The sequence below is a fragment of the Myodes glareolus genome, chromosome 9 (genome assembly GCF_982192425.1).
Source record: "Myodes glareolus chromosome 9, mMyoGla1.1, whole genome shotgun sequence".
Taxonomy (NCBI): Eukaryota; Metazoa; Chordata; class Mammalia; order Rodentia; family Cricetidae; genus Myodes; species Myodes glareolus.
The window spans coordinates 51,353,173-51,379,982 of NC_142034.1; the positions used below are offsets into that span (position 1 = coordinate 51,353,173).

Below are 26,810 nucleotides of genomic sequence, written 5' to 3' on the forward strand. Positions count from 1 at the left end.
ATTGGAACAGCCTGGGGAGGGACAGAACTGAGTATCTAAGCCTGAAACTAGTCCTACAGTATATGGACCTTGCCCCTGGAAGGTTGGTAATCTACCCACTGCCCAAAGCCAGAGATTGGTGTCATATACCATGGCAATATTTATTAAAATACTGGTGAAAAATAGAAGTCTCTTGGGATGCTCAAGACAGGGGAAAACAGACAACACCATGGACTCAAGGTGTCTGCACCTTCCTCCGGGCCACTTTCCTTTTCTTGACCCCACTCTGGAACAGGCTGGGGCTCCTGCTAATCAGAGACAGCCTTGCCCTTTTTCGTGGCAGAGCAGACTGGGGGGTCTTTCTCAAGACCTCCTTTGTGGGAAGAGCCTTCTGGTAATGTTTTTTGCCTTCAGGCTCTATGGGGGACACAGGAGTGGCTCCATTCACCTGTGACAGCTTCTCTTTTTTCTTTTGTAGTTTTGGGGTCTTAGCAGGGGTACTGGGGCTTAGGGTGGGGTTGTTGGGAGCTAGACTCTTGGTGACAGGTGTCCCATTCACCTGGGATGGGGTGTTGGCCTTCCCTCTCTTCCTTTTCTTCTTGCCTGTGCTTGGGGGCTGGTCTTTACCAGCAGCAGCAGGTGTGGCATCTGCCATCACTACATCCTGCCCTGATGCAGCATCCTTTTCTGGTGTGGTGTCCTTAGATTTAAGTTTCTTTCGTTTCTTGGTCTCAGGCAAGAATCCCTTTTTCTTCCGCTTCATGCTAATAGGGCTCTGAGAGTCGCTAGGAATATCCTTGGCATTCTTCTTTTCTGACTTGGGACGCCTGGAAGGAAGTAGTAAAACACAAAGTGAGAGAGTACAGTACTGATGGCAGTACTGATGGCAGTCCCATTCCCAGGGTGTGGGTCCCTCTCCCAGAACATACTGGACTCCTAGCATCCTCATGGCCTGCCAGTAGAGGTCGTAGAGGCGGTTGGAACCAGAGGAGTGGTTCCCCTGCTTTAGGTTTTCCTGCAGCTTCTGCTGCTTGCTCTGCAGCATACCCAAGAGAGAGGTGAGGTCCACAGACAGCTTCTGCAGAGGAAAAGCAGGCTGGAGTAGTAGTGGTGACATGGCTTTTTGTCAGCTTTTGGGTCTTCCACCTGCTCCTGGAACCTTAGCCACTCCTGTCTCTAAATTACTAGTCTCTATCGTGTAAAAACTAAGGCCCCTAGCATTGTTTCCCTTTCCCAAACCAGGGGCTCAGGTCTCTGCTTTTTCAGCCTCAGTCCCCTGTAAGGATGGTTCCAGACTAGGGAACCCAGATGTCCATTTCCAGTGGCCTCCTGGCCTCTCCCCTAATAAGCCCATGAGTAACTCTTACCCCTCCCTGCCTGGAAACCTGGCCTCCTTCCAAACTGCTGCCCACCTGGGGGATCAACTCTAGCTCTTCTCACTATCACTATGTCTTACTTTTCAGTTTTCTGATGCAAGGCGACACCGCCTCACCCCCATCTGCCAGCTCTAGAAGTGGCCTTCTACCTCTTGAAGTCAATCACTTCTACCAGTCGCACTGTAGTCTTTGAAAAGGCCAGGTTCTCCCCCAGGAAGGACTACTGCCAGAGCCTTGGTGTGATGTCCATTCCATCTGGGGCACTGACTCTTGGGCAGCTGCCTTACCTCATGATTGACTGTCCTGAAGAGACTGTTCAGCAGCTCCAAGGTGGACAGCTCCCTCTGGTGCTCCCCCTTGCTCTGTGCCTCCCCGAGTGTGTGCAGGGTCTAAGGAGGAAGGTCAACACTGAGGCACTCCTAAGAACTGCCCAAGGCCTTTCTGCATGCCTCTCACAGCAGTGGCCCAGAGGGAGGAAATGTCTCTGGGGACTAGTTAGCTTGTATAACCCACTCTGGAACTTCAAGTTCCAAGCAATCTGGTTTCCAGAAACCTGGGGGTGAATTCATGGGTGGGAGCTTCACAGCTGTGTTACCTGGGCGACCTTTTCCAAGACCTGGCCAATCAGCTGCTCCCACTCAGCATCCTCAAAACATACTCTTAGCTCCCGGGCAGATAGGGTCTTCTGGAGCAGCGTGCACGCCTGGGCCTGCATCAAGGAGAATGTAGCCAGCAGGAGCCCCAGCATGCCAGGTAAAGGCTCAGAGGCTGCCTGTACTGGGCCGTACAGTTATCAGCTCCTCTCTTCTTATATGGGTAAAAGGCTGCTGAGATCTGAAGAGGCAATGACTCCAACCAGTCATGCTGGACTGTCTCTTGCCTTTACTGACTTAATGCTGTCTCCCTCAAGCCTGCCTGACAACCCTGGCATCTAAGCAGACAGGGTGCCTTCTCATACAGGTCAGGCCAAAGATGAGGCCTCAGCAGTGCTGGAGGCCTCGGGCCAGACAGCAAGGCTCCCAAAGTTCCTCTGTGCCCACCATATGTTGCAGCATAAAAATAGCCAAGGTCAGTGAAGCCTCAGTGAGAAGGTTGCACAGGTGATTCAGACAGATCCTTACCTGATGGCGGGGTCGCAAGGGGTCAGCCACATGCTGGAGCAGGATGGGGAGCAGGTTCTTACAGATCACCTAGGGATTGGGGAAGGACAGGGACCATTAGCTGTGTTCTGGGACAGGCAGGGTTCCAAAGAGGAGGGCTGGTTCCTGCACTCACCGGATATCGAGAGAAAAGGCTGAGGAACATCGGGACAGTGAGGGGGCTGTTACGCTTGGTCAGAAGAGATTCCAGTGCTGCCGAGTATACCCGGGTCACAAAGTTCAAGTCCAAGCAATTGGTAGCCTGAGCCTGGTGAGAGAGCTGGGGTGAGACAGGGAGCAATGATGTAGGAGAGTCTTATGTATTTCTGTTGCTTTCATTGGCTAACTGCTTGGCCTGATAAGTCAGAACATAGGTGGATGGAGTAGACAGAACAGAATGCTGGGAAGAAGGGAAGTGAGGCAGTCGCCATGACTCTCCTCTCCGAGACAGCCGCAGGTTAGAATCCTCCTGGTAAGCCACCACCTCGTGGTGCTACACAGATTATTAGAAATAGGTTAGATCAATATGTAAGAGTTAGCCAATAAGAGGCTACGGATAATGGGCCAGGCAGTGTTTAAAAGAATACAGTTTCCATGTAATTATTTCGGGTAAAGCTAGCCAGGCGAGTGGTGGGAAGCAGCCCGCCGCTCCTTTTGCTACAGAGTGGCGCATAAGCTAGCTGGGATCCGGATGGGAACGCGGCCCGCCTTTCTGCTGCTCCTCACCACTACAGAGTGGCGCCCAAGCAACATGTGAGCTGACAGCTGAAAAAGGTACCAAGCCATATGGCTAACATAGCTCAGAATAATGGGTTAAGATAAGTAAGAACTCATAAGTAGCCTGACCTAATGTGCCAATCAGTTTATAATCTTATGGAGTCCTGTGTGATTCCTTTGGGGGTTGCCGGCTGTGGGGTACCAGACGGGACAGATACCCCAACAAGCAGGCCCCCTCATGTCACAGAGCAAGGCATAGAAGGCTGAGGACAAGTCCTGGCTAAGAGTTGAACAGTCCTGGCTAAGAGTTGATTTAAGTTTTCTGGAAACTGCCCCGACTGGCTCCTGGCTCACCTCTGGGTCCTTGGGTTCAGACTTGGTGTCGGCTCCCTGTAGCGTCTGTCCATCCTGGTGCTTCTTAGCAGTGTTGCCCCTGAGGACTCGCAGTAGATACAGAGAGGCATTAAAGCAGTAAAGGGCGACAGAGGTGTCAGTCTGACTGCCAGCACGCTGCACAAGGCGCTCCACCTGGGCATGCAGAGCCTCTGCACAGGGCCCCACATCGCGGCAGTAGTGGCGGGCACGGCATAGATGGTGCCTGTGGGTGGGGCAAAGTGGTCAAAAGATGCCCTTGACCTTGCTCTGCCATGCACAGCAAGAAGAGCCCTAAGTACCACTGCATAGGTTAGAATACTGACTTTTAGAGACGGATAGGGACTTGACCCAGGGGCCGAACACCTCTTGTCTGTACCTGTTTTGTAGGACAGTGGCCTCAGACTCTGTAAATCAAGCCCAAAACCAGTATGTGCTTAGGGATAGAGACAGAGCGGGGAGGGGGCGGGGGGTGGGTGGCGGCACAAGGACAAAACAGTGCCTGAACACATAGCATGATCTGGACTAGCATAGTGCTGTGTGAGACAGTCCTAACCCTCCTGTCAGAATTCCAGAGTATTTTAACAGTGACGGCTGGGACAGGACCAGAGCTTCAGGACCCCTGCTCTAGGCATAGGGAGCATGAAGGAAATGGAAGAAAAGTCAATTAGGGTGATGTGTTACCCAGGGCATGTGCACTTACATGAAGATGCGGGCGGTCTTGTGCAGGAGGTCCTGCTCCTGCTTGCTGGAGCCTTTGCTGCGCATGTTGTGCTGGATTACGCTCAGCAGTGGCTCAAGTAGTTCCAGGACCAGGGGGTGCTCAGGCTGCTTGGTCACCAGCACTTCGATCAGGTCTAGTACCTGTGGCCAGAGGACTGGGAATGAGCCCATGCAGGAGCACAGGGGAGGCAGGAGCAGCTCAGGGTATCTGGCAGTCACTTGCACACACTCACCCGGATTTGGAAGTCCCGTCGGAGCGTCTTCTCCTTCTGCAGCTTGTTCTTTTCCTCTCGCCTGGCCTCAATATGCAACTTCTGCTCTGCAAATAGGCTGGACAGGTTCTGGTCCAGGGCCATCATAGCCTCATCCCCAAGCTCCTCCTCTTCATCCTCACTGTCTACTCCACCCTGAGGTACAGAAGCACAGCCTAAGCACAGGTACCTGGCCTTAGATAGATAGACAAACCCCTTCTCCCCTGGCTTCTGCTCACCAATGCATTCCCAGCTTGCAACACTTCCATTAGCCGCTGGCGAAAGCCTGGCTGCACATCCTTATCACGGTCTTCCTCTTCACTCTCTGCTCCACCATCGCTGTCGTCACTATCTGAGTTTTTATTATCTTTATCATCCTCACTATCTGAGTCTTCATCCTATGGGTGAGGCAGGTAAGTCACACCTTCTCAGTGATACCATGTGACTTATCCCCAGTCAGTCACCCTGCCTTGTACCTCACTGATAAGTACCTGTCCGTGTTCCAGCTGCTTCTCATTGGTATCATCGGTGACCACCACGTTGTCATCCTCATCCTCATTTGTCTCAGGGATGAGCACCTGAGGGGAAGTCCCAGAATACAATTGCATTTGCTGCCCCAACTGCGTACTTTCCTCAGGTGACTCCTGTAGCCTCTTCTATCTTGACCAAAGGCCCCCACCACCCCAGGAGGAAAACAGAAGATGGGAAGATGTCATACATTCCCACTATATCTCAGTGGACCCATTTTACAATTTTATTTCTCCAAAGGCCCCAACTCACAGCCAGGATTAGCTGCAGACCACGTGGTGTAAGGTGGGGACAGATATGGGCAAATACATTCCGGACCACCTGACGCATCAAGTTGCTGGGTTGAGCCAGCAGAGACAGCAAGATCTCCACCATCACATCCACCCATACTGGTTCCTGGGAAGCTACAAGTAGGAAAGCAGATTTAGGCTGAGCAGGACATAGATAATCTGGTTGCCCAGCCTGCCCCAGGAGTAATGATGTACCTTTGGCCCTAGAGCGTGATCGACGGGGATTCTGTTCCATACTTTTCTTGATGCAGGTCTGAATGTCACCCAGGACATCACAACTCTCTGTAGGGGACTGTGGGCAGGATAAGGCAGAAGTCAGAAAGGAACTGGAACCAGAGTCCTTAAGTAAGCAGGACACCAGCCTTTTTTGGCCAATCACTCTTACCATTCAGACTGGGCACCTAAGAGCTACCCAAGAACCTTTTCACACCTTGTACAGTCAGAAATCACAGAGCCCAAGTTTCCCATCAATACTCACAGTCAAGGCTGACAGACACACCCCGAGCCACAAGACCAGAGTATGCCAATCTCACACTGCTAGGCTGTCCTTGCACTTGTGGGTTTAGATATACACTTGAAAACCATTGGGCTTTTTGTCTTGTGAGACAGGGTTTCTGTGTAACAGCCCTAGAACTAGCTCTGTAGACCAGGCTGTCCTCAAACTCACTGAGATCCACCTGCCTCTGCCTCCTGAATGCTGGGATTAAAGGCGTGCACCACCACTGCTTGGCTATGATTCTAATTAGATATAAATGCATCTTGCTGGGAATAACCTGTATACCCAGAAAGCAGTCTTTTGCCTGATAGTGCTATGGGGAAAGAGGAAGGAGTCCATGCCTTAGCCAGTGGTCTCTATCTCCTTGGCTTTGAGAAATGATAGGTGCCTGCCCTCCGGGCTGTGCCTTTTCTCCCTGGGTTTGATAAACCCAAACTGTAATTTCTTCTGCCAGTCAAATTCAGAGATACAGGGGTCTGGAAACCACAGGCTTGCTGCTAACAAGACCTGAAGCAGTCTTGATAAAAGAGCATCAGGGGCCTGGTGAGATAACCCGAGAGGACAACAGCACCTGTTTCCAAACCTGATGACCCTCATGACAGGAGAGAACCAAACCCCCAAGTTGTCCTCTGATCTCTACATGTGCGCTATGGCACAGAACTCCACACAAAACAAATTTAAAAATGTTAAAATAACCAAAGCTTCTTATAAGAAAAATGGGGGGGGGGGGAATCCTAGAGGGCCCAGGACTGCAGAATATGATACATTGGAAAACTGTGGCAGGCCACAGAGCCTTTGCTGGGGACATTACCAGCCTCAGGCATGATTGTCCCTTGCTTTGGGGTGAGGGGAAGACCTCAGAGTTATACACAGAAGCCTCGAACCTGTTTCTAAATGACTATTAAATGACAAGTGTTCTGTGTGTTAGATTGGCCTCCCTCCTGCAGGGGGCAGCACTTTCTTTTATATCAATCACTTCCAATGAGTAAATTAATCATATCTACGGACTCTAAAATCTCAGCCACTGAAGGTATGGCTCAAAGCAGGCTACGCTGCTTCCGGCACCTGGCAAATGCATAGAAGTCCTACATGGAATGCTAGGATGCTGGCTAGGGCCCATGTGGATAGAGTGGCTTTTCCCATTGAGCTGTAACTTTCATGTAGGACTGGGTTATGTAAGGGAATCCACCTTCACCCTCCATCTCCATCGCCTTCAAAGCCTCTCAGTAGGAGTGGCCCCATGCCCCTTCTCTGCAGACCACAATACCTTGAAGAGGTGGAGGCCCACCAGAAGCAGCAAGTGCTGGAAGGCAATGGACCTGGTTTCTGAAGATTTGGCCTCAAGTTCCTTCAAAGTACTCATCATCCTGGGGAGAGGACAAGGGCACATTTACAGGCACCACTGATGGACGGGGTACCTTCCTCCACCCCCAGAAATCCCAGGCCCTTACTGGTCCCAGGCCTGGCGCTGCTGTGCTGTGAAGGGTGTCACCAGGGTCACATTGCGGCTGTGGTTCAACAGCATGTCTGCAAACTGCACCAGGCGGTAAGTCCAGGGCTTCCTGCTTTCATTCGAGTCTGGAGACTGCCTAAACTTCATACTGAGGGTCTGTAGCAGGCTGGGAAAGGAAAAAGAAAGGTTCACAAGACTGTACTAACATACCCAGCCTCCCTGCCTAATATGGGGCTCAGTCTCCAGGCCCTGGACCCTCCAGGTTCTCTAAACTTGCTCACAGCTCAGAGAAGAACAAGTGTCTCCATCTCCTGAGTGGCACAGGCTTACCTGAAGAAGGAACTAATGATGACACTTCGGTTCCGGTTGTCCAAGGGAAAGGAGAAGTGTTGCTTTGTCTCTGGGATCTGGGGGGTGGCCTTTTTTGTCTTAAAGAAGGCGTGGAACAAGCAAAACCTAGGAGCACACCAGCATTGATTGGCATGGCTAGACTCCCTTCAGTTGCACCATGTAAGGGTCACTTCTCTGGTGTGACCCTCTGAATACAAGTGGGTGACCCGAGCTGGAGCAGCAGAATAAGAGCTGCTCCCCTGGAGCCAGTGGATGCTTGCTAGTGTGGAGCAGAAGACTTGCAGATCCGATGGGCAAAGACTGCCTGTAAATCCACAGGTAAAGCCTGAACCTTTGGGGTCCCACAGTTTTACACTTTCTGGGTCTCTTTCCATGACAGGCTAAAGTACCCTGGTGATTCCTTTGGGCCCACTCCCTATTAACAACTTAACCTGAAGGCTTCTGGCTCCAGGGGTGCCCCCAAACAAGGACCAGGCAAAGAGCCTAGTTCCACAGCCATGCCACCCACAGGGGGCTAGCTCCTTACATACCTGGCTATTTGATCGACCACGGCATCATCCTTCTCCAGGTGCAGATGGTCCACAAGGCTGACCAGGCGGTGGGTGATCCACTTCCGGAGCCGTAACACAGATCGCTCTGGTCTGGGAGCATGAGCAGGTCACATAAGTCAAACATGACAACAAAAATAGGGTGCTTCTTTGCTCCACTGTGGCAGGACCACCCATACTCTGCCCTGACCTCCAAATACCAATCAGGAAACTCCCAGGCCACCTTCAAGAGCTAACTTTCCTTCCTCCCCACTCAGGGGTTTGGGTTCTCAATTCTCAATGTTCCTGACACCCGCTACTCACACATTGATTGAGGCATCCTGTGCTCTCTTCTGGTTGGTAGTGCTGAAGTCAACCAAGGAGTCCAGGTCAGGCTGGAGGAACATGTCCCGCAACCAGGCCACATAGTTTTGCAGGGCTTCACTACTTAATAACCGTGTAACATTCCAGAAGGTAGGCATGACAGGGAGACCTTGGTTGGTGATGGATGTGAAGGCCACCACCATGGCAAACTGTCGCTTGGGGTCATCCTGGCACCCCTCTAGGAAGATACTCACATACTTAGTTATCTCTGGCATGAACCTGAGAAGGTTTTGGGGCTGCAAGAGATGAGCATGAGGTCGGGTTACCAATGTGAAGGGGCCAACATTTCCACCTTGCTCCCTCTCCCTTTCTAGGTTAAATCCTGGGCTAGGATGCTCAGTTCACAGTAGGGCTAACGTTGCCACAGCCCCACCAAGGTCTCTCTAATCTTTGACCCCTCAAATTCCTACAATCCCAGCTCAAGAAGGTCCCCAATCTGGCTCTAAGACTGAGGACAAGATGCTTTCCTAGTTCGATGCGGCATGAGGGGAAGCAGGGCACAAATCCTGACAGGTCAGTATCTAGTTGTGTCAATGTGATTCAAAACCCACTGATTTTCATGTGACTGCCATGTGCCACACACCAGGTTACTTCTCTTCTTACAACAACCCTTTATACTGGGCCCCTGCTATTACTGTCTTATGGACGGCAGGCATAAAAATACAGAACAAGTCACTGGGAATAACTGTTCTCATCAATGACCCTAGCAGAGCATTCCAGATAGATGGCTGGTTGGGCCTGCTAGTGAGTGGGCCTCAGGACACTGGCCAAATTCTTCTATAGTCCCCAGTCCTGTCACACATCTTCAGAGGAAGAGCCCACCATCTGGCCCTTCTGGGCAGTGAACCTAAAGGGATGACACCTACCTTAGAAATCACCGTGTGCTCCCCAAAATGGCGGATCAAGTCTCCCCGCATCACGAGCTGCAGCTGCTCTTCTGACAGCAGTGGCAGGGAGGCACCCATCAGGCGGAAACACATGTAGCTAAGAAGGGGTGGGGCAGAGCCTGGTCAGAGACCCTGTACTTTGTGTGGGCTTCAGAACACATCCCACCCAGAGGTTAGTGCCTCGCACATACCTGGTTGACCAGCTTAGCTTCTTCAGCAGCCCCTGCTCCACAACCTCTTTCCAAAACAGTGTGAATTTGTTCTCCTTAAGTGACAGGCGGAGGAGGCTCAGAGTCACATCGGGCAGCTTTTGCTCCTTCCTTACAGACTTGGCTGCCGTCTTCAGCACGCTCACTAGGCTACAGAGTGCAGATGGGACTCAGCAACACTGCCTAGAGGTCTGAGGTTCAGGACACCCCCCAAGGAGAGCCCACCCACTCTCTCTTCAAACCTGGGGATAGTCTCTTCTGAGAACAGGTCAACTGAGCCCACCAGTGACTCAAGCTTCGCTGGCACCCTCTGCTGAGCCAAGAGGAAGAGCTCCAGGTACTTAGGGGACCCGAGGATCACTTTCAAGTCATCCTTGAGGACCTTTGGCAGGATCTCCTCGAACATGGACTCTGGGACCTGGAATGAGAGCATGGGTGGAGAGGGCGGCTCTCCTAGCACCTTCGTTTCTCCTTCCGGGTTTTGCTCTACCCCATGGGCTTTTGATACGGCTTCAGTCAGCCAACTTGTTAATTGTCAGACCTGTAAGAAAGTGCTGGCTACCCATCCCCAGCATCCTAGATGGCTAACTGGCCTGGGGCTACATTTAAAATTATTCTTTTTGTGTTTTAGAGAACCAGCCTGATTCTTATACACAGAGCCCTATATGAGGGGCTGCAACTTAAATTCTGGTTCTCTGTTTGTGCAGAAAGTCCCAACCAGGAATGAGCTAGTGGCAAATGATTCTAAATGTGAACCTGCCTCGGTCTCTCAAGTAGACAGAGTAACTATGGCAAATGTATTCAGACTGCCTTCTACATATTCAGGCGCTGACAAACACTGTTCCAGATCTCAGAAACCAGAGTTACGGAGCATTTGAAGTGCCTAACTGAATGGAGACATGCTGTGAACCCGAAAGACAGGCAAAATTTAAGATATTTGGTGACATGGGGCTAGAGAGATGGTTCAGCAGTTATGAGCACTGTCTAGTCTTCCAAAGGTCCTGAGTTCAATTCTCAGCAACCACATGGTGGCTCACAACCATCTGTAATGAGATCTGGTGCCCTCTTCTGGGCTGCAGGCATACATGCAGGCAAAACAGAAAACAGTATACACAGAATAAAAAAACTTTAAGATATTTGCTGACCAAAAAAAAAAATCCAAAACTATCTTCACAGCTCTTTACACCAGCTGCATGGTTAAACTATCTGTCTTGATGGTCTCGTGTGCTAATCGAAATCTTCTCAATGTTCCCAGAACCAAATAACACAACCTGTGATCCCATACCTTGGAGAGGATGTCCACCAGGACCTTCAGTGGCTGGCCTTGTAAGTGGTTGTTGTGATGGCAGAGGCTATTCAGCAATTTCACTGACTTCATCAGGGCCTCTTGGTCCTAGTACCCACAGAAAACATAGTACAAACAGGGCACACACTATTGTCAGTTCCCCACCAACCCTAACCCTTGCCTCCTGTACCCAACACCCTTACCTTCACCAGGCGGCCTGACTGAAAGAGAGCTAGCACTCCAAATAGGTGTGCAAAGAGAGCAGGTCTCAGCATCGCCTGGAGAAAGATACCAAACACGGGTGAAGAGGGTCCATGACCCCACCCATGCCTGTTCAGACGGGGGCTGGTATGTCTGGGACCACTCACCTTGTTTGCTGTTTGCAGATTGTATTTTTCTTGTATCTGAGTCAGGATGCTGCATAAGGGAATGTCTTCAAAAGACTGCAACAGCTGCCAGCAAAACCAAAAGGAGCTTAGAGGAGTGACCCAGGGAAGCCACACTAGACCAAGTCAACTCCCCTTCCTCAGCTTTCCCTCTACATAACCTTGGTCACTTCTCTCATCTCTCACAAGTGCTACGGGATAACCTACTGCTTTCATGGAACTAAATCTTGCACTGAGCCCCATCTCTACCAGGGTTTCTGAAGGCTTCGATTGCTCATCTATATCTCCTGAAAAACTCATCTCAGCCACACATCCTAAGCCGAGATGCCTTGAGGTTAACCCTACAGGATAGTGTTCACTGTTACTCTTTGTTGCACGCATTTTTGAGCGGCGGACCATTAGTTAAGTTCCTAACCTAGAGAGGGGTCCCCAGCCTTGCATAAGTCAACTTCAAAGTTCACTACTTCCAATAACTGTAGCTAATATGCCTACTAAACATGTATCAGAAAGAAATTTGCGGAATCTTCTCGGATTTCCCCTTACCCAGCGGCTGCGGTGCCCCCTATTCTTACATCCCATCTTTTGACCAGCGTGGTTGCGCCCTTGCCAGCGCGCCGCCTCACCTGTGCCAGAGCCAGGCTATAGCAAGGCCGAGCGGCTTCTCGGCCCATTCCAAGTCCAGTGATCAGGCGCTTCAGGGCGTACTTCATCTCCGAACCCTGCGGAACCAAAAGTATCCCTCGTGTTCAACAGTGACCTGGGAGCCCGCCCCTGCCCCCTTGCATCTAGAGCCGCGACTGCGTGTGCGGGTCCCGCCATCATACACTCGGCCTTGTGCGCAAGTACTCCAGCAACTTCTCGGTGGCCTGGAGCCGCGTTTCCTGCTCCGGCTTCGCGATGTCCCAGAAGAAGTCCAAGAACTCGCGGCTGTGCTCCAGTAGGTCGCGGCGGTCATCTTGCGCCGATTCTGCGGGAGACGCAGGCTCAGCTTTCGTGGGACTCTTCACCTCCGCCATGCTGCACGAAACACGTGGGCTCGGAAGACGGTCTCTTCCAGGTCAGGCCCCGGCGCGTGCGCAGTGGGACGGCCGGCTGGGGGCGGGGCCTGGAGGTCCGGAGTGGTTGGGAGTGGTGGGGCGGGACGTAGTGCTTTTCCGGTCTGGTCTTGGTTGGAGCAGCGTCTGGTGCTCACTCACGCGTGTGGGGTGACTGCTGCTTTGATCCCTTTCTTTACACTGACAGCGTTTCGGACGGCCCGCTGCACAAGTCCACTGAAAAGCAGCGGTACGGTCTCCTTCCAGACTTCCATCAACTCGCGAGCCATTCCGATACCCGTGCGTCAGCTATTCCCCGCCTACTGTGTGCTCTGGAACAAAGCCACGGCTTCCGAGGACTTTCTAGTTGAAGAACAAGTAGCAAAATCCATTTAAAATGATAATTGTGATGAAAATAAGGACTGTAGTTAGCAGAACCCTTTAAATGTTAAAATATATCAAAAACATCACCTGTTAAAAGCCTTGAAAATTAAAATTCAATAGATCCTAAGATACTGTTTAAGAGTGTAGTCACTGGTTGAGACTAACAAATCTGTGACATATGGGCAGACAGCTGAGGGACAAGATGGACTCAACTGTTCCTCTGGGCAAAAGTGAAAGAGGGACAAAAAAAAAAAACTAATCAAGGACATTGCTTCTACAAAGGCCCATCTTCAAAGATAAGGGGAAGGCCACAGAGGATACAGGAAGAGCAACGTTGTTTAGGACCCCAGGCCAGGGTCAAGAGTTCAGACTTTCTTCTGAGTCTGCAGGGAAGGATTTACATCGGATTTACATTTACAAAAGATTGCTGTTGGCTGAGTGGGCATAGCCTTTGACTCTAAGTACAGAGACAGTAAACTGGACTAGGATCAGACCTGGGCTAATCTGGAGCTGGGCAGGTTGGGTGCTGAACTGAGTCAAAGGAAAGAATTAGCTAGCGAGGACACCAGGCTAAAAGCTAAAATAATTGAGTAGATGGTGGAATCGTTGAGCCTAGGGGTGTTTGTTTGAGACTGAGGTGGAGATGGAGTAATCCAGAGTTGTATTGGTTTGGGACTGGGGCTGTGCTGTGGTAGCAGAGCATGCGCCAAGGATGCCAAGGCTCTAAATTTGCTCTCCAGCACAACAAAACAAAACAGCTGAGTGTGTTGGTGGGCCATGTGCCTGGGTCAGACTGGATTACATAGTGAGACTCTGCCTTACAAAACAAATTATAGGCGGGCGGTGGTGGCACACGCCTTTAATTCCAGCAGAGGCAGGAGGATCTCTGTGAGTTCAAGGCTAGTTCCAGAACTAGTTCCAAAACTACAGAAAAGCCCTGTCTCGAAAATAAATAAATACATACATACATAAATACATAAATAAATAATAAAATTATAAGGGCTGGGGAGATGGCTGATTGCTTAAGAGCACTTACTACTCTTGCCAAGGACCTAAGTTCATTCCGAGCACCCATGTAGCAGCTGACAGCTATAATCCCAGTTCTGGGGATCCAGAGCCCTCTTCTGGCCTCCTCAAATACAAGATGCGTGTGGTTCACATACACATATGTAGTCAAAATACTCACATAAAGTAAAAACATATTTTTTTAATTAAAAAAATTAAAACCCTCAAAACATTAAACCAGAATTGTCTTTTACTTTGTCAGGTAGGGGAAGTGCTACTGGATGTCCTTGCCCTTGGCCTGAGGAACTATTTCTAGGGGGTTGTAACCTGGAGATTGTAACCCTAAAGGGAAACTCATGGGCAACCCAGTTCCAGGCCTTTGTTACCAGCGGTGTCCCCTATTCACTTCCCCAACCCTTCTCTACTCTGCCATCTGTCCTACCTGTGAAACTAAGAGATTTACCCTGCACAGATGGAGCCTCAGGAAGCAGAAGGTGGGTGGAGCAGGGGGAAGACACCAGTCCAGGCTCCACCCGTGTCTGGTGTTCATCATCTGCGTTGCACATGGCGGATGCCTTGGCACCAGAGATCTCAAGGGATAATGAAAAAGTTAACCAAAAAGGAGGGATGGCACTTGACCCCTGGGAGATTTGGACTTTATTAGCTTCCATTGCAATTGATAAAGATCAGCAGGGCATGATCCAGTGGAAGACGGCGCTGCCCATACTGCTCAAAGACTAGGCTCTCTACCTTTCACTGACTTTCCTGAAGGCGCTGCCCATACTGCTCAAAGACTAGGCTCTCTACCTTCCACCGACTTTCCTGAAGCTGAGTTACACTCAGTCTCCTTTTCATCATCCTCTAGGTCCTGATCTGATAGAAAACCCAGCAATTCCATCAGTGTGGGTACCAGGAAACACGCTGGATGACGGAGCTAGAGCCAGGTGACAGAACAGGATGAACGGCGGGCTGACGGAGCAGTGAACACATCACAGATACATTCTCTGTCTGCACTCATTGCTGCCAGGCCTCTGGCCCTCAGGTTCCAGATAGCTTTGCCCTTTCCAGACTCCGTCCCTCTGTTAATACCCCTGGAAGGGGCAGCAGCCACTGGGGACACTGGAGACATGGGCATGTTCTGCATGGACTGCCACTTGGAGTAGGTTCCCTTGGCCACAAACTCCAGTGCTTTCTGTGGGTCTTTGTTGAGCTTGATGCTGGGTTTGCTGTTGGATTTGGGGTGCTGCCAGATGATTGAGCAAGGTGCAAGTGATGGCCTTGGTCCCTCTGGGCATCCCTGAAGCCACTAGCCCCAACATATCGGATTCTGTGTCATCCAGACTGCCATGGAGAATGAGTGGGCAGGCCCAGGCACTAGGTGCCGATCTGGCTACCAGGTTGCTGAACAGAACCCCAGTCCTTGGGGACAGGTGTCCAGAACCAAAGGAGCTGTTGATTGAGGAAGTTAGAAGGAGCATAGAACCGCTGCTGTCCACAGTGGCCACGGCGCTATTCCCTGAGGTCATGGCAGTTTGCAGGAGAGACAGACAGGAAGTAGGGCTGGGTGTCCTGGAGTGAAGGGCAGACTTCAGCAGTTCCAGAAGTTCTGGGCCAGCTGAGGGAGCAGGAGTAGTGAAGAGGTCACCCTGTGGCACGGAAAGCTGCAGTGCGGGCTCTAAGGAGGGCATGGGCTGAGCAGGAGGCTCCCCTAGCCCCAGGTCTTTGACCAGCAGACTCAGCAAGGCATCCCCAGCAAGGTTGGGGCTAGAAGCCATGGCTGCCTGGTGCAACACAGCTGCCAGTTTGGGGTTGGTAGCGCGAGCCCCAAGACTCAGTGGAGCCCCGTTGGTATGGCAAAAGAGTGGACAGAGTCCCTTGGTGCCCTGGGCTGCTAGTGCACCTGCCAGGGGTGCATCTACCTCAAAGCCCTCTTGAGCCAGCATGGCAGGCTTGACCAACAGCTGTGGCCAGGGCAGGCGGCCGAAGTGTGTGTGAAGCAAATGAAGGGCAGGCAGAGCTGTGGGCAGCCCCAGACCAGGGGCCAGGGTTTCCACTGAGCCTGCTGTCAGGGCAGTTGAGTTTCCTGAGGAGCTGTTGTAGAAGAGGCCCCAGAACATGCCACCTGTTGGGAGACAAAGAGACCAAACAGGGGTCAGAGGCACTGACCAGGGCTGGGGTCAGGATCCTCTGGCAGTCCCAGGTGGAGAAACTGGAGTAACTGACCAAGTTGGGGGTCAAAGGTCACCCAAGACTAGGGTTGGTGCTCAGATCCTGTGTCCTTCTCACTAGCTAGTCTTGAGGTAATGGCCACTGACTAGATCCCAGGTTGGAGTCTCTGTCCCGTGCCCACCGATCACACTGACCTAGCCCCGTTGCATGAGGATGTACCACCGCCAGACACAAAGCTGCTCCAACTCCAGCATCCACGACATTCCCCCCAGCGACAAGCAGCTCTTGGCCCAGCTGAGAACATGTGGCTGCAGTAAGGAAAGGTCTATGGGTGATGGGGAGATAGCCTGGACCATTGACCCCCCGCCCAGCCCCTTCCCCAGCACTGACCTGCAGGGCTGATAATGGCTCCATGGTGGTACACCCCAGGGTGATGGGAGTGCCTGCTGGCTTGAGGGGCCACAGAGCCCAAGTTTTCTTTTGGTCTGTCCCTACTGTGCAGCTGCCTCAGAGCCAGGGAGCTGCTAACAGCTAGCAGCAGCAGACTTGCCAGCAGGCGAGCCCAGGCTCCTGGCAGCCCTCTGACCTTGTTCCTGTAGAAAGGGGAGTCCTGAGCCAGGGATGGAGTGGAGGGCACCCAAGAACCCTGACAGGACCCAAGGAATGTTTTCCCAAAAGGTTTGATTTTGCAAGAGTATAAACTGGCTAAGGAGAGAGAGAGAGAGAGAGAGAGAGAGAGAGAGAGAGAGAGAGAGAGATTGATTCCAGGTCCGAGAGAGAGAGAGAGAGAGAGAGAGAGAGAGAGAGAGAGAGATTGATTCCAGGTCCGAGGCACTGCATTGGCAAAGACATAGAGGTAGGAAAAAGTTGGAGAAACTGAGGCTGGCTTCAAGGGAGTGTCTACAGAAGAGCTGGTGGAGGCAGAGGCCAGTCAGTCAGAGGGAGGCCTGGAAGGGGCTTGGCACACAGGAGAGAGGAGGCTGAGCAGCAGGGCTCAGCCAGGTGCAGCCAGGTCCCAACCTGCCTAGCAGGTGCTGTGGCATGGGGGTAGGGTGAGGCTGGCAAAGCTGAAACAGGACAGGGACTGGATTGATACAAGTGTCCCTTCAGATACATAGACCTTTGATTGACTGGCTCAATCCCAAGTTGGATCTGCCGCCTAGCGTCCCCTCCCCCCCCCCCTCATCTAGAAAGTCCCTGGAGCTCAGCCAATGTGGGGTTGCCTGACCCAGCTTAGGGGCTCCAAAGAGAGGACCTTGCCAGCCTTCCAGCCTGAGTTATGGGGTTCCCAGGCCCCTTGATGACTCACCGGGGGGTATTTTGGGATCTCCTTAGGGAGAGGACCAGTGGCTCTGCTATTTCTTCCTCTTCCTCCTCCTCCGACTCCATGCCAGGCTCCCAGAGTTGTAGCTTGTGGTAGAGCACAGGCCCTGTGGTGTCCTCCATGGCCTGTGCTGCTCCAGGTCCCTGCCGAGAACCCTGGCAGTTGAGACTGCCAGGTAGGGAGGCAAGCAGGCTATGGTTGCTGCTGGGTGGCCTTGGGGAAGGGAGGTGGTGAAATGGAGAACAGGTCTGGGCAGGGCGGGGTTGGGCCGGGGAAGCTGCAACGAGGCTGCTTCATTAGGACTTGAGGTTCTCCTCTTTAGGAGTTCCCCAAGCAACTGCCACACAGGGGTCACAGTTTATCCAAGTCTAGGATGAGCCCAACACTATAGCCATAGACCATGGAGTCTAGTGGGGAGAGTCCCCACTTAACCTTTGAGATTTCTAACTTACCTAGATCTCTAGGAACTGTGTACATGATTAGAACCAGGATTCAAGGGTGGCTTGGGTGGTGGCTTAGCAACACCAACCAGGTTATATTGCCAGAGGTGTGGCTTCCAGGTAGGGTCAGGGTCCAGTCTTACACTGTGAGATCTCCAGATGACTCTTTTGAAGGCCACCCTGATATGTCATATGGCTCCTGTCCAGCAGGTGGCATCAGAGACATCTGTGGGGAAACAGTCTGGAAAACGTGGTTCCAATTCCTTCTCCCCATTCACACCAAGGATGTGTTCCAGGGCCAAGCAGTGCTGTTCACAACAGTCCCACATTGGAAACTGCTCAAATACCCACTCAGGAAATATACCACTCAGGAAAATGAGCCACAAAAGCCACTATTCAGGCAATGGGGTGTCAGTAGCAGAATGAGCAGGCTACAGTCATGTGTAATATTGTTCGTGAGTCAGAAGGAGCATGGTGAGTGAGAGGCCAGGCAGGGAAGGGCACACATTGTGTGTCTTATGCAAGACTCAAAACCAGGCAGGGCCAGCTAGCTTTTAGAGTCAGAATGTGGCAGGAGTGCGGAATAGGAACAGGGCCATATGAGAAGCTAGAGATGTCTGTTTTTCCTTCCTTCCTTTCTTCCTTCCTTTCTTCCTTCTTTCCTTCCTTCCTTCCTTCTTTTTCTGAGATAAGGTCTACATAGCCCTGGCTGTACTAAAACTCACTTTGTAGACCAGCCTGGCCCCTAACTCACAGAGATCCACCTTCCTCTGCCTCTCACTAATGTTTAGTAAATTAAAAGGTTTTTGAGTTTTTCTTTGTTTGAGGACAACTTGTGGGAGGTGACCAAACTTAGGCGGTCAGGCTTGACAATGAGCACCTTTAGCCTCAGAGCCAACTCAGAGGCCCTTCTTTTGTTTGTTTGTTTGTTTGTTTGAGACAAGGTTTCACACAGCCCGGGCTTCCCTCAGCTGAGGGAGGATGGCCTTGAATTTCTAGTCCTCCGGCTTTTACCTCCTCAATGCTGGGATTATGGGCACACGTTGCCATATCTGGCTTAATTAATTAGAAATAATATCAAAATGTAAGTGGGCTGGGCGGTGGTGGCGCATGCCTTTAATCCCAGCACTTGGGAGGCAGAGGTAGGCGGATCTCTGTGAGTTCGAGGCCAGCCTGGTCTACAAGAGCTAGTTCCAGGACAGGCACCAAAAACTACAGAGAAACCCTGTCTCAAAAATCAAAAAAAAAAAATGTAAGTGGCTTAATTTTTATGTCATAAAAAAGCAGGTTCATTATAGAAGGGGCCTGGATTTTTTCTGTTAGACAGCCATTATTTTTATTTGTTACAGTATTTTGTTTTTTGTTTTTGTTTTTGGAGACAGAGTTTCTCTGTAGCTTTGGGGCTTGTCCTGGAATTAGCTCTTGCAGACCAGGCTGGCCTTGAATTCACAGAGATCTGCCTGCCTCTGCCTCCCTGGGATTAAAGGCGTAGGCCACCACTGCCAAATTTGTTACAGTTTTTCTGACATTATAAAATCATCACTTTCCCACGTGGTGCCCACTAGCTGCTATTTCTACACACTGTCTATACAAGATTCATAAAAGGATCAAGTCCTTACAATATTCCCTGAACATATCCGCTGTCACTGAACTTCGTGGATAGTTTTCCTTCCTTCCTTCCTTCCTTCCTTCCTTCCTTCCTTCCTTCCTTCCTTCCTTCCTTCCTTCCCTCCCTCCCTCCTTCCCTCCCTCTCTCCCTCCCTCCTTCCCTTCCCTCCCTCCCTTCCCTCCCTTCCTCCCTCCCTTCCTTCCTTCCCTTCCTTCGTTCCTTTGTTCCTTCCTTTGTTTCTTCCACTATCCCCAGCTAAGCATAAATTGTTGGTTTTTTTTTTTAATCTTAGGTATAGGGGCTAAAGCAATGGCTTAGCAGTTAAGAACACTGCTGCTCTTGTAGGTGACTTGGGTTTGATTCCTAGTACCTAAATGGTGGCTCACAACTGCCCATAACTTCATTTCCAGGAAATCTGATGCCTTTTACCTCACTGGGCACCTGGCATGCATTGTACATGATGCACATACATACACGCAAACAAAACACTAATATACATTTAAAAATTCTTTTAAGAAAAGATGTACAGTCCTATATGCCAGTAATTGGAGCACTCAGGAGGTCCCAGCAAGAGAATTATAAGATCAAAGCGAGCCTTGGTTACTTAGTGAGACTCTGTGTTAAGAAACAAAACAAGGGACTCAGTGGTTAAAAGCGGCCAAGAACATAACCGGCTCTTGCAGAGAACCTGAGTTCCTTTGCCAGCACCCACATCAGGCATCTCATAACTGCCTACAACTCTCACTCTAGGGGATCAAACACCCTCTTCTCTCCTCTTTGGGCTTCTGAGAATACCTGTACCCACTTGAACCCATATGTACATACACAGATACACAAATACACATAATTAAAATAAAAAGAAAGTAAGCTTGGGAAGCCAAGCATGGTAGCATAGGCACACAATCCCTTCATTGAGGACCTGGAGGCAAAAGGATCAAGAGTTCAAGGCCAGCCTGGGCTGTCTGAGCTGTTGTCTCAAACAAAACAACAACAAACTAACTAAAACAAGTAGGGTTGTGATCTTGAGGCAGAGGCTGTTTTGCTTCTCATGGGCAAGGCCTTGAGTTCCATCCTGAGTTCTAGAAAAAAGTGTTCTTCCTCTGTTTTCAGACATACCTGTCATTCCAACACTCAGGAAGTTGGATTAGGGAGGTTGTGAGCTCAGACCAGTCATGGCTACATAGTAATATCTTGTCTCAAAACTCCCCAAATAGCCAGCTGCGGTGGTGCAAGCCTTTGATCCCAGCACTCAGGGGGCAGAGGCGGACAGATGTCTGTGAGTTTGAGGCCAGCCTGGTCTACATAGTGAGTTCCAGGACAGCCAGGGCTATTTAGAGAGATCCTGTCAGTAGGCTCAGAAGTTAAGAGCACTTGCTGCTCTTGCAGAGAACCTGCGTGCAGTTCCTAGCACCCAGATGGTGACTCACAACCACCTGTAATTCCTGAGAGGTTATGCTCAGGCATACACATAGTGTACATATGCACATAAAGGTAAAATACTCATACACACACATATACACACAAAACAGTCTTTTAAAAGAGGTATCCAAGCAGTGTATGCATGTGTGGCAATTTGTTTTCCTTTGTTTTGAGACAGGGACTAACTTTGTAGCAAGGAACTCACTGTGTGGCTCACAGTAGCCTGAGATTTGCTATTTTCCTGACTCAGTATGCTGAGTGCTGGGATTATAGATGCGAACTACCATACCTGGCATCGAAAGACAGTCTTTCAAATGTCATACATACAAATATATACACATATGGGAGGTGGAGGCAGTGTCGTAGCACGTTTGATCCTGGCTGGGGTCATTGAGAATTTCAAGATGGCAGCAAAGACATTGTCCTATCCTTACCTTGCCTGTTTCCTGCAGGTGTATGTTAGACCTGTACAGGATGGATGTTGCAATCCAGTAAGGAGGCATTAAATTGTCAGTTTCTCTGCTTTACATTTCTAAAGCAGATGGGATGGACCCCACCCCACCCATGAATCTCTCCCTGTAGTACCTAGTTCTTCATTCATTGTTAAAGATTTATTTTATAGACAGCACATGGAAGGAGTTAGAGGGACAAAAGGGGAAATGATGTAATTATATCATAATCTCAAAAAAATTAAAAAGTTGGGGGCTGGAGAGATGTCTCAGCAGTTAGGAGCACTGACTGTACTTCCAGGGGAACCGGGTTCAATTCCCAGCACCCACATGGAAGCTCACACCTATCTGTAACTCCAGGATCCAACATCCTCACACAGACATACATACAGACAAAGCACCAATAAAACAAAAAATTAAAAAGTTATGTAAAAAGAATTATTATTATTATTGTTGTTGGTGGTGGTTTTTCGAAACAAGATTGGTGCCTATCCTGGAACTAGCTCTTGTAGACTAGGCTGGCCTCAAACTCACAGAGATCTGCCTACCTCTGCCTCCCAAGAGCTGGGATTAAAGGCGTGCGCCACCACCGCCCGGCAAGAATTATTTTAATATGTGTGTGTTTACCCAAAGAAAACTAAAAAATGGCATTGAGTTACAGAGGATGTCAGCCACCGCGCGGGTGCTGGGAACAGCAACTCTTAACTGCTGAACCATCTCCAGCTTTGCTATTTTTGCGGGGACTGAGAGCTCAATACATGGTTTCTTTGGGTAGCCCTGGCTGTCCTGGAACTAACTCTGTAGATCAGGCTGGGTTTGAACTCAGAGATCGACCTGCCTCTGTCTCCCAAGTGCTGGGGTTAAAGTGCCTGACTTCCAACCTTGCTTTTATCTCTTATCTAAAGTTTCCAGGTTGCCTTTTCTTCTCCTTTTCACTTATTTACTATTGGGTGTATATGCAGACGCACACATGGGGAACTGCACATGACAGCATGTGTGGGGAAGTCAGAGACAACTTTGACCAGTCTCCTTTCATATTTACATGGATTCTGGGGGTTGAACTCAGATCTTCAGGTATACACTGGAGGTGTATATCTTATCCAACTATTTATTTACTTAAGTTTTTTATTATTTTGCTTTATGTGTATGTCTCTCTGTGTCTGTGTATGCACATGTAGGCGCAGGTGCCTGAGGAAGCCAGAGGTGTCAGATTATCCTGGAGCTGGAGTTACAGGTGGTTAGGAGCCACCCATCCTAGGTGCTGGGAACTGAACTAGGATCCTCTGTAAGAGCAGTATGTTTTTACCACCGAGCATCTGTCAAATCCTTAATTTTTTTCTTAAAAAAACTATTTATCTTTATTCTAAACATATTGTGTTTTGCTTGCATGCGTGTCTGTATGATGATGGCAGATCTGGAACAGGAGTTACAGATGGTTGTGAGCTGCCATCTGTGAGGTGATGGGAATTGAACTCAGATCCTCTGGAAGAGCAGCCAGTGTTCTTAACCCCAGAGCCATTTCTCCAGCCCCTCCCTTGTTCTTTTGAGAAAGGGTCTCACTATGACAGCATAGGCTGGCCTTGAACTTGTGATCCTCTTGCGTTAGCTTCCTGAGGTCTGGGTTTATAGGTATGCCCTGCCATGCCTGGCTCAAATCTTCCTGTCTTTTCCATCTGAACTGTGGAAGTAGCTGGTTGTTGGGCTTTGACTGCCTCCTCTTTCGTCTCCTCTCTGACAGCAACAAGGCCAATCTGCCTACAAGAATGATTGAGAGGTGACTTTTCTAGAAATTGGGATGCTAACCCACATGAAAATCGACCACAAGGTGGCAGTGGCACACAGTGAGCTTGGTTTGGGTGGAAGGTGGACCTGCCTGTCCAAGAGAAGCGCCTCCCAGAGAAAGTACTTCAGGGCCACCATCCAGAAAGTGAAGAGAAGAAGGGAAGAGAGAGGTACCAGAAAAGGGGAATTACATGTGTGGATGAGGAGAAGAAAGAACTTGAGGGCAGCAGTGCCCTTGGCTCTCTAGAACTGTTGTGTGGTTACAACAGCACATTTTGTGGGGTGTATATTCACCACAATAAAAACAAGCAAAAAAAAAAAAAAAAAAGCACAAGGAAAATAAATAATAACTTAAAGACAACAGGCCAAGAAACTTAATTCCCCAAATTTATGATTACTTAAAGAAAAAAAAAAGTATTTTTTGCAACTCTTTGTTCTGTTTGAGTAGGCAGCAGATAATAGAAAGTATGTGTGTGTGTGTGTGTGTGTGTGTATGTGTGGTGTGTGTGTGTAAGAGAGAGAGAGAGAGAGAGAGAGAGAGAGAGAGAGAGAGAGAGAGAGAGAGAGAGAGAGATGGGGGGGGATTTATTTATCTGTTCTTGGGTTCTCTTCACTTCCTACTTGGTGGCTTTTGTTTCCCCGGCGCTGAAACTGGCAGGAGGTGGAAGCGGCGGCCAAGCCCAGGTCCCGCGTGAGCTGGCACAGCGACTTCTCGAGCTTTGTATGGGTGTGTGGAGCGCACTAGTGGGCGCTTCGGTGAGTTCAGCCCCAGACTTCACGGGGTTCGTTACTCAGGATCATCCGTTTTAAGAGGCTGCTGTTGAGGCCTACTTTGCCTCCAGGTGGCGCTCTTGAGAAGCCTTTGCTAGGACTAGAGTCCTTGAACCCCCAACCCCCCCACACATTTGTTTAATAGGATACAATAACATTTCCGCCCCCGACAGATTTTAGGAGTGCCAGTTTTCAATCAGGCAACGTTCTTCATTTTATTATCGAAATCATTACTAGCTAACAAGTATTTTACACGTTAGAGTTGGAGTTTTTCTAAACGATCTCACCTTGATCCTGGTGAATTTACGTACACCATTTTGGTCCTCAAACCCACAAGGATCTGCCTACCTCTGCCTCCAGAATGCTGGGTGTGTACCACACCTGACTTGTGTTTTTAAAATCAAATTTATTGAAGTATACTTTGCATAATGTAAAATTCAGTGTTTACCTGTATAACCATCAACTTCACAGCCATTTTCAATATCCACAAAGTTTCTCATAACCTTTTCCTCACTTTTTATTAATATTTACAACCTTTGAAAACTGCTGATCTAATTTCTATTCTTACATACTTATAGGAATCATGTTTTGAGGGCTTGAATATTATAAAAGTCATACAGTGTGTACTTGGGTATATCTGGTATGTCTGGTTTCTTTCAATTAGTAGAAAGTCTTTAAGAAACTGAGAGACATTAAAAGAAGAGCTAGAGTTAGCGATATATATCAGCAGTAGAGTGCTGGCCTAGCATGAGTGAGGCCCCAGGGTCAATTCATAGCAATATAAACAAATTAAACAAAATAAAACAAAAACCACCTAAATGAGAGAAGAGATATACCATGTTCATGGATCTTGAAACTCAATTCTGTCAGTAAGGAATCCTCATCTTGATAAAAATTCATGTGAGTGGCTGGCTTTCTTTTCATCTCTCTCTTTTTGCAGACTGTCTTCCTTAAAAATTGACCAAGCTGATTCTAAAATCCAGTCCCAAATGTTTTTGAAGAAGATATGAGATTAAAGTATCCAGTTTTGAGATGTTACAAAATTTTAGTAATCAATATAGTGTTTGCATGTACACATAGACAGAGATGACAATGGAATGTGACAGTACAGGGACAGTCTCACTCACAGTCAATTGTTTTTTGTCTGTTGTTAATGAAACATGCCTTGGTAGTAGCTCTGGTTAACCTGGAGCATTTTATTTGTGTGTGTCTGTATATGTGTATGCACATGTGCATAGGTGCCTGTTGGGGCTCCTGGAGCTGAAGTTACAGTGTTTGTGAGTTGTCCAGTGTGGGTCCGGGGCTCTGAACTCAGGTTCTCTGCATGGGCAGCAAGTAACTACTCTTAACTGCTGAGCCATCTCTTCAGCCCAGTGATTGTATTTTTTCCAGGTAATGGGTAATCCTTTTCTTCTTTTTTTTGTGTGTGTGATTCTTTTCTTTTCCTTTCCTTTCCTTTCCTCCCTTTTTGAGACAGGATCTCCTTTATCCCAGGTTGGTATCAAACTCACAAGATAGGGAAGAATGACCTTGAACTTCTAATCCTCCTGCCCCCACTTCCTGGGATTACAGACTCTACACTGTGTTCCAGTCCCTACACTCAGTCGGTGGATTGGCGATTGAACGAATGCAGTGCTTTAAACTTCATTTAATGTGTATGTGTTTGCCTGCATGTATGTCTGTGCACCTTGTGTGTTTTTGATGCCCACAGAGGCCAGACGTAGGCATTGGATCCCTTGTAACTGGAGGTAGGGAAGGTTGTGAGCTACCACCTGGGTGCTGGGAATTGAATCTGGGTCCTCAGTGAGAGCAACCAGTCCTCTTAGCTGCTCTCCATTTCTCCAGCCCATAATGCAGTTTTGTGCATACTAAGTAAGTGCTGTACCAATTGAGCTACATACTCAACCTGGTTGGTGATTTTTAAATGGGTACTAGATGCTGTAAATTTTATGTTGGTGAGAGCTGTATTTTGACATATTCCTTTGTAGAGTGTTGGGTTTTGTTCTGGCATGTAGTAAAACACTCGTGAATAATCTTGATCCATGTAGACTTCCTTGGAAGCCTTATTATGGTAGGAGGACTTTATTTTGAGGTTAATTAACTCTGCTACTAATGTGTGATCTTTCTGAGGACTCTATCCAGTGATTGATGGTTGACAAGAGCTTTTCGTTAGACTATTTCTAGTCTTGTGTGAATTCCAGACATTGTTTGGCCTAGTATTTCATGCCAACTCTTTTCCTAGCCTTGGGTATTTTCTTTTAACACATGAGTGTATCAGTTCTTGGTTCAACCCTCTAGGATACTTTTCTGTAGGCATCTGGAGCTTTTTTTCTGTGATGCTTGCATTTTCTCAGTACCTTGTCTTATAAATTGCTTTACATTTAGAACTCAGTCTTTCCCCCACAGCTCAGTGAGACCTGCATGCTTGGTTTGGGGTCTTTTTCATTGTATTGTGATCAAACATTTTTTGAGCTAGAATCTCACACAATTAATTCCTATCTTAGGGATCTGGACTACCTGTTGTTCAGTGTCTCAAAACACGTCTCATGAGTTTTCTCCAGATTTCCCCACTTTTCTTTTTCCTTCAGTGTTAGGTTTTGTTCTAGATTTCTAATTTCTTTCAGTTGGAAGATTCCTAAAACAGTTAATTCTTCAAAAGCAGACATGGAAGTCATTCAATAAGTTTTTCAGACATGAACCAAAGATTAGTATCATGAGTTCTGTAAACATCAAATAAGGATTCTCTCTTGCCCATTAAGTCACTGGTCACCTCTATTCTGTATTTCCTTTTGTGTAGAAGAAAGTTTAAGGCATGATGTCTTGGTCCTTTGTGAAGGTGTAAGAGGGAGGGCAGGAGGAGTGGTCCAAAGGTGGAGGAGAATCTGGGAAGTCCCGCTGAGAGCATGGACGGGACTCGGAGGAACTGGGAAACCTGGCTGTAATGAGAGAGGCATCTAGGGCACTGGGTAATGATGGGATGGATGGGAAAAGGGGAACACAAGGGTAGCCCATTTACAAAGTCACCATCCCTCTAAGCAGCAGATGCCACATTCATTCTGGCTGTGTGAGTT

The 26,810-nt window shown here is 49.0% G+C and overlaps 2 protein-coding genes across 3 annotated transcripts; both read right to left on the bottom strand.

Annotated features, from left to right (window-relative positions):
* Nucleotides 1–121: 121 nt before the first annotated feature.
* Nucleotides 122–12,691, bottom strand: Mybbp1a (MYB binding protein 1a). 2 transcript variants are annotated; one of them, XM_087910343.1, is made up of 26 exons: nucleotides 12,178–12,691; nucleotides 11,977–12,072; nucleotides 11,336–11,419; nucleotides 11,171–11,245; nucleotides 10,968–11,075; nucleotides 9,925–10,100; nucleotides 9,665–9,832; nucleotides 9,453–9,570; nucleotides 8,527–8,822; nucleotides 8,206–8,316; nucleotides 7,655–7,780; nucleotides 7,323–7,490; nucleotides 7,139–7,238; nucleotides 5,571–5,667; nucleotides 5,338–5,489; nucleotides 5,049–5,135; nucleotides 4,797–4,955; nucleotides 4,540–4,713; nucleotides 4,287–4,447; nucleotides 3,566–3,809; nucleotides 2,631–2,774; nucleotides 2,477–2,545; nucleotides 1,951–2,064; nucleotides 1,643–1,744; nucleotides 909–1,057; nucleotides 122–806 (listed from the first exon to the last, which is right to left on the bottom strand). In XM_087910343.1, the coding sequence occupies exons 1-26, from the start codon at nucleotides 12,367–12,369 to the stop codon at nucleotides 215–217; spliced, it is 4,062 nt and encodes a 1,353-aa protein (XP_087766469.1). In that variant the 5' UTR covers nucleotides 12,370–12,691; the 3' UTR covers nucleotides 122–214. The 2 variants fall into 2 exon arrangements, with proteins under 2 accessions (XP_087766469.1, XP_087766470.1); XM_087910344.1 differs by having other exon boundaries at nucleotides 2,631–2,762; nucleotides 12,178–12,689.
* Nucleotides 12,692–13,958: 1,267 nt separating this feature from the next.
* On the bottom strand, nucleotides 13,959–17,807 carry Ggt6 (gamma-glutamyltransferase 6). Its single transcript, XM_087910345.1, has 5 exons — nucleotides 17,722–17,807; nucleotides 17,255–17,437; nucleotides 16,336–16,538; nucleotides 16,140–16,253; nucleotides 13,959–15,898 (listed from the first exon to the last, which is right to left on the bottom strand). Exons 2-5 carry the CDS (start codon nucleotides 17,389–17,391, stop codon nucleotides 14,859–14,861), a joined length of 1,494 nt encoding a protein of 497 aa, XP_087766471.1. The 5' UTR covers nucleotides 17,392–17,437; nucleotides 17,722–17,807; the 3' UTR covers nucleotides 13,959–14,858.
* Nucleotides 17,808–26,810: the final 9,003 nt, after the last annotated feature.